At 37.3% G+C, this 7,132-nt stretch overlaps 1 protein-coding gene across 1 annotated transcript; it reads right to left on the reverse strand.

Moving 5' to 3' along the window:
- Positions 1–1,796: 1,796 nt before the first annotated feature.
- LOC126586744 (CBL-interacting serine/threonine-protein kinase 23) lies at positions 1,797–6,770 on the reverse strand. The gene is made up of 15 exons (XM_050251685.1): positions 6,099–6,770; positions 5,246–5,308; positions 4,870–4,941; positions 4,669–4,776; positions 4,405–4,485; positions 4,170–4,223; positions 3,965–4,090; positions 3,728–3,817; positions 3,482–3,601; positions 3,271–3,396; positions 2,985–3,101; positions 2,788–2,844; positions 2,588–2,662; positions 2,246–2,324; positions 1,797–2,166 (listed from the first exon to the last, which is right to left on the reverse strand). The coding sequence occupies exons 1-15, from the start codon at positions 6,276–6,278 to the stop codon at positions 2,123–2,125; spliced, it is 1,392 nt and encodes a 463-aa protein (XP_050107642.1). The 5' UTR covers positions 6,279–6,770; the 3' UTR covers positions 1,797–2,122.
- Between the last annotated feature and the right edge of the window lie 362 nt (positions 6,771–7,132).

Genomic DNA, 7,132 nt, shown 5'->3' on the forward strand with positions numbered 1-7,132 from the left:
ATGCTTACATGTGAGGCTAACTTTATTCTTTTAGGTCTCAGGTGCTTACAATTAAAAGTTGACAAAGTTTTCAATTTTTACTCTAAATTCTAACAAACTGCACCGCATGAGCTTAAATCTCTTTTTTGTTTTCACTATAACTATCCTATTTTTACGAGGATTATTATTCTAATTAGGCCGGGAGAAAATGGAGTTGTAGCAACATTTTTACGCTTATCTTTTTATTTTATTTTTTTTTCAGTTTTATTCGCGCATATTTTATTAAAATTAATTACTGTTTAATTAATAACCTAAAATTTAAGTTATGAAAGGGAATGAGAATTATAATATAATTATGAGTACTAGTAAAAGAGTGAAGATTCTTACCGGATTCTCTTTGTAAGGATTCCGAATATCCTCAAATTATATTTCATCGTATATCGTGATGTCAGAAATTTTTATATTTTTTATTTAAAATTAAATATAAATAATAACTGACAAAAATATACGATAAATAGATGTGATTGAAAAATCTCTGCATCCTCGTAAAGAAAATTCGACGAAAATCCTCTCTCCTAGCAAAATACACGTTGTACGAAAAAGTGACAAAATTTAAATAAGAAAGTTAGTTTGAAGATTGGTAGCATTGAATCACGGCTTTGCAGTTGGGTGGACCCATCCACCGCCGCCCTCAACGCTGGATCCGGCCCCAATTTGACTGGACAACGTGACTAAACCAGCCTAGTGTTTTTTTATTGGCTAGACCAGCCTAGTAGGCCTTAAATTTTATCTTATTAATCTTTTATAATACGATTTACTTTAAGCGAGTGATTTATAGTAGAGAATGACTTACATGATCTAGTTACATTGTTACGTAGTATTTCGTGTTAATGATATAAAAACATGTGTACGTGTTTATGTGCTACTATTGTTTCGTTAGCATGCAACAACACATGACAGTGTATTCATGCTATATAAATTCTTATTTTAGTGTGATATTTTTTTTTATTTATAAATGAGATAGGTTCAATCCTCATACAGAGTAGCTTGAGAACTCGTTTAGGGAATTGGATCCGCACCAGATCTTAGTGTTTGGAGCCTAAGGATCAACTTATCTAGGCCATACAAGTTGAATCCAAATGTTTCCATTAACTTATTTCGTTGGCCCAGCACACACTAACCAACAGCTATGTTTTCTTTTACACACCAATCAGTGCCCTAGATGAATTGATCCTTAGGCTCTAAACACTAAGGTCCGGAGGGGATCCAATTCCCTCGTTTAGAAGTATTTTCAATAGTTGAAAACGCTTTTGGTAAAAATATTTTGAAACCAATTTTTTGTAAAAGTGCAAGTAAATCCTGGAAAAAAAAAACACTCGAAATGCTTCCTGCAACAAGCACAAAAAACACTTCAAGTATTTTTCAGTCCACGAAACATTTTCTCTAAAATTGATTCCAATCATTTAAACGTATTTCCAAACAAGTTATGATTTGAATTTACGACCCACTTCTTCATCGGTTTTACAAGACTTCTTGAGGTAAAACACCTGGAATTTACCTTTTGCCAGGGAAAAGGATCCTCGCTAGATCCTTTTTTCTAGAGATCCTAAGGATTCCGTGATTATGATCATTCATCGTACATTATGCGGTCAGTTTTCGTTAGATACTATTTATATTTAATTTTAAATTTTGAAATGATTTTTAACCGTACAATATACAATAAACGATCACGATCACGGTATCTCGGTATCCCTAGTTCGGATCGGATCCTTTTCCTTTTGCCTGTACCCTCCAAGGAGGATACACTTTCCAAAAAGTACATACAATTTGCATATGTTTTCATATTATCCAACTTTCAAATGTTTTTCAATTGTAGAGAGTCTAGCTTGACGTTGAATCTTCTTCTCTCTCAAAAGATCCAACCCCCAACAAGTGTACTGCATTCATTTGACTTCTGAATGACACGGTCACTCAAAGGAGATAACCTCAAGTACTAGTTATACATAATACTGTATATACTCCCATAATACTGTTTATACTCGATAGACAACGGACATCCGATGATGTTCACCGACAAACTCGAAAAAAAAGAAACAGCATTCAACAAAGAAACCCCATCAACATGTTCGGCAGAGGAAGTCAATCACCTAGATGGCACAGCACCTGCACCTGCGGCTGCGGCTGCACCTGCGGGAGAAAGAAGTGTACGAGGGTTTTGCGCTGTGATGGATCCTAGAATTTAGACAGATTAGGAGGTGATACTTACCATCATCTGCTTCCTTCCGTGATTCATCTGCTGATTTCCACACTATATCCTTCAGCCCCGTCGACAGGTTCTTGTAGAACTGTAAATACAAGACAATCGACTAAATATACGCAGAAGACAAAATTTCACATCACAGAACAAATAATGGTGCAAGATACGTGCAGTTTCAAATGTTGTGTGAATGCCCAAGCTGCAGCTAGATGTGCAGTAACTCTAATGCTGTAGGGGATTAACGTCCAATCCTGTAGGGACACTCTTCCAAGGTGTAGTTCTCCATAATTGCTCTTAATTAGATGAATATACTTATTAGATCAATGAGTGTGTCAACGTTGCAATACATACATTGTGAAATTCCAGAGTGTCTCCCCCAGACTTGCGGACCTCAACCATGTAGAGTGAGGGGGCCACCTCAAAAATCTGGAAAAGAAAGTCATTTTGTAACCCATTTGTTAAAAGGCACATCAACCGAATTGAACAGTAAAGGGAAATTTTGAAAAAGAAGTGAAACGCCTGAACAAAAAATGAAAATGAAAGCGGCAAACCTCTGTTGCAACAGATAAATGGCCTTTACGTCCTGTTTTTTCACCTTGCAGCTTCAACTGAGATATAAAATATGACATGGAGATATGTCACATAACGGTGCAATTTTCCTCATCTTTAAAGAATTTTACCAGTTACGATCCCACTTTCCCAGTAACAGAGAGAGAAAATCAAAATGCAAAGAGAATAGCCATTGTACCTTGAAGTTATTTTTCTTTACGCCAAAACCCAAAGGCCCTGCAGCTTCCTCAATTTTAGAAATGATCTCATTAGCCGGGCGTTTGGATGTGAACCTTGTTTCTTGTTTAACAAGATCCTGGTTTGTTAAAGAAATGTCAGCTGTTTCCTTAGATTTTATGTTTATGAATAAACTAAATAAACAGAACTAGAGAGGAAAGGTCAAAACCTGCCAATTAAGCAAACAGAAAACCAACAATGTGCGATAAATAACAAATTTACGTTTGTTTTTTCAAATTTAACCGTACCATTTGTTTCTCAAAAAGACTATTGAGATTCAGGCCCTGGGATGTAGAGATAAGCTCAAAGGCATTCATTGTGACAGGTGCCACATTCCGCTCTTCTCGCCTCTCCACTACAAGGTTCTTAGAATCCTGTGCTTGGGAAGAATCGAGTAGAAAGTCAAGCCCTGGCATCATGAACCAAAATAAATCATAATACATAATGACTCGCTCTTACCTCTGATTCATTGAATATAGAATCCACATCGTCAAGACTGACATCAACTTGTTCAAAACTAGGTGGCTTATACCCTTTCTTAAACCACTCATTCTCAATGACCTCAGCAATTGTAATTCTCTGTTGCATGAAATTAGCTTGTACAGTAAATGCAAGATATAAATAATAACGTAAAGAAACTGAAACGCCCGAAAAACAGACAAATCTATTGTATAAAGTTAAAAAGGACAGGCGACAGGGACCTACTGTCAAGGGGTTAGGATCCAAGATTCTCTTGATTAGCTTCTTTGCACTCGAGGAGAACCATGGGGGGCATGTGAAGTCAGCCTTGAATATCTGGTGACCACACAAAAACGATAGATGTAATCGTGTAAGACAAAGATAACAGAGCCATATATTGACCGATTTTATGGCTGTGCTGTCTGTTTTTCCTCCATCGCCATGCGTTGGTCTACGAGTGATGAGAAAAAGAGAGAGAATCACCTTTTTGTATAATGCCATGAGGTTGGAATCTTCAAAAGGCAAATAGCCAGCCATTAAGACAAAAAGAATCACACCACAAGACCATAAATCCGCTTTCGCACCATCATACCCTTTGTTGTTGATCACCTAGAGAAAAAAAAATGTCATTAAGAGGAACAGGGTAACAAAATGGGAAACTAGCTAGTCTGAGCAAACGCTAATATACCTCAGGGGCAACGTAATTTGGTGTCCCACATGTCGTGTGAAGCAATCCATCTTCCTGAATGAAAGGAATAAGATAATCACTCACACAATCTGTAAGAAATGAACGTGTGAAACTGGCTGCCTAATTATTCACCATGGTATGCTTATGACTAAAAGTATGAGATAGGTATTGCTAAAAGAAGCCATCCAATCCTGACTATCAAATTTGAACGGATACATGAAAGCATAGCACTCACTCGAACTTGCTGAGGTAGTGCACTCAGTCCAAAATCTGAAACTTTAAGAGTCCCGCTAACATCCAGCAGCAAATTCTCTGGCTGCAGTTGACAACCACAAAATCAATTTAGTGGTACACTATAAAATATATACATCACACAGGGCAACTATAGATCCAAACTTCCTGCAAACAATAGATCTGAACTTATTACGCCAAAAAAAATTATCATATATACATATGTAGATGCTAGGTCTCTATGAAAGGGGGCAACGATAATTCACACCTTTAGGTCTCTATGAAAAACACCTCTGCTGTGACAGTAATCAACAGCATTTATAAGCTGCTGAAAATACTTTCTTGCTTCATCTTCTTTCAATCTTCCTTTACTTGCCTGACAATACAAATAGCGCAAGGATTCTGATTATATATATCATCAGAAGTAAATAGAAAGTCCAGCAATTCAATTGAATATGCACTATCTTACAATTTTGTCAAATAGTTCTCCACCAGTCACAAATTCCAAAACAATGTATATTTTCGTCTTGCTAGCCATCACCTACAGCATAAATACATCCAAAAGTCATTTGTAAGTACTAAATAAATCACGGTTTTAAAAATCCGCCCACACTTAACAATATTGACAGTGGACATTGTACTGTTGTCATGACTTATGCCACAAACCAAAAAGAAAACAAGAAATAGAAAGAAATCCAACTGCAATGACCACCACATCATTGTAAATGTTTGTTCTGATAATGATTAAACGCATGTATAAGTCTATGCCAAAGATGTAATTCATCTTAGCTTATACATATAAACCATTAGGAATCCAAAAGCAATGTAAGATCAGATTTGACTACCTCATACATGCGGATGACATTCGGATGTCTAATTAGTTTCATTGTTGATATTTCTCGTTTGATCTGCAAAAGGAAAGGATATGACTGCAATTCATCAGAAATCAGAATTAGGATTGTACCCTCAAAGAAAAATGATTGTGTAAATTGTTCGATTTCTAATTTCAATTAGATTTGTGCGTATAGAATCTAGATGCTGCAGCTGAAGAAATCAGCAAGGCAAGGTGAGGGTGCCGAGCAAATCCATCAAGTCAGACCATGTGATCGGTTTGTTTTTCGTGGTTGAAGTTAATCTGAACTCAACCTTCAATCATTGGAGGTGGTACATAACATCTACTAACAGGTATGCCAATAGCAAATTATGTCGATTCAATTCTGATGTTCGTCAAGTTTAGTTCAATTCTGATGATATCCTATGCAAATTGTCGAACTTAAACTCAAATATGTTTACAAAAAACCATAATCTCCCTAATCTCGTTTTGCTTGCTTAACTGATGATATCGGAAAACAAAACAAAAACCCCTCTAAATTTCTTCGGAGTCAAGAAAGTCAACAAATTTCTCCAAATTCAAAAAGTCAATAAAGCAGTAGCAATCAAACAGTAAAATGTTCAGGTCATCAAACGACAAACCCTATCCAGCACGCCAATCTTTCAAAGTTGACTTTTTTTTCCCTCTATATGTAAAAAATAAAATATTTTTCATTTTCCGTGATTCCTTCATCACTTTCTCAGCAACCAAACAGCGGGTCATCCAATATTCCCAGAAAATAATCCAACTAACATGCAACGAAACGCTAAATTAAATAAAACTGATCAAATTAACAAAATTTGAAAAAATAAATAAAAAAATCAAACCTGGCCGATCATCTTGTGCTTGAGGACCTTCTCCTTGTCGAGAATTTTGATCGCAAAGTTCTCATCTGTCTCGACGTTGCGCGCGAACTTGACCTTGGCGAAATTCCCCTCCCCGAGAGTCCGACCCAGCTCGTACCGCCCGACCCGCGTCCTGCTTCCGGTGTTCGACCTCGACGCCATCTCCTCCAACCCCTCTCTCTCCCCTCGCTTCTCTCTCTAAAATCTTCCAAATTTCTCTCTCAAAATTCCAGTCCGCACTCCCTCTTCCAACTACCTCTTCTTCTTGCAAGGCTGCCAAACCTGAGACTTCGTCACGCTCATCCTTCCTGAATTTTAATCCGAAAAAAAAAACCCGAAATCCTTAATCCGCAGAGACAAACGAATCCGAGACGCGATTCGGCGGTTCAAATCGGGAAAGAAGAAGGAGACTCGGAGGCAAAAGAGAAAGAAAAGGTTGAAGAATCGTTGACCGTCCGATCCGACAAGAAACCCATCAATTCGGATTTCCAATCATACAAAAATCGAACGGATTGCGATGCATGCAGAGAATCTGAAAGCTTTTGTGGGGCGAAAGGGATCGGAGATCTCCAGGAGATTGAATCAGGGCCGTGGACGGTGGATTTGATGATTGATTCTTTTTTTTGGAGCTTTTGGTTTTGTGCTTTTTTGGGTGAAAAATTGGAAATAAATGGCACCGCGGGGTTTTTTGTAATTAACCAAAAAGCGAATATTCTGGGGCGATGATTGGGGGACACGTCACGCTGAGGGACTGTGGCTTTGCCTACTTCGTTTCTATACGAGGAAGGTTGCATCTGTGGATATTTTGAATTACTTTTTCAACCTTGGAAGTTGGGATCGGGTGTTTTGCAGGCCACCTCTTCGCGGATCCGTTCTGGTGTCTTTTTCTAATAGGGCGATAACGTTAAGCCTAATATTAGGTACATCAAAATTTTAAATTAAATAATATGTCATGAAATGAAAATAAATATATTAATTAATATTTAACAATGTATTAAAAGATGTATTAAAAGATG

Source organism: Malus sylvestris, chromosome 10 (genome assembly GCF_916048215.2).
Source record: "Malus sylvestris chromosome 10, drMalSylv7.2, whole genome shotgun sequence".
Taxonomy (NCBI): Eukaryota; Viridiplantae; Streptophyta; class Magnoliopsida; order Rosales; family Rosaceae; genus Malus; species Malus sylvestris.

Bases quoted from the DNA above. Each gene is read 5' to 3' on its own strand.
- LOC126586744 (XM_050251685.1), bottom strand. From the start codon at position 6,278: ATGGCGTCGAGGTCGAACACCGGAAGCAGGACGCGGGTCGGGCGGTAC. The intron at 3,397-3,481 runs GTAAGAGCGAGT...TCCCAAGCACAG, and splicing joins CTATATTCAATGAATCAGAG to GATTCTAAGAACCTTGTAGT. The intron at 2,167-2,245 runs GTAAGTATCACC...TTTCTCCCGCAG, and splicing joins ACGGAAGGAAGCAGATGATG to GTGCAGCCGCAGCCGCAGGT.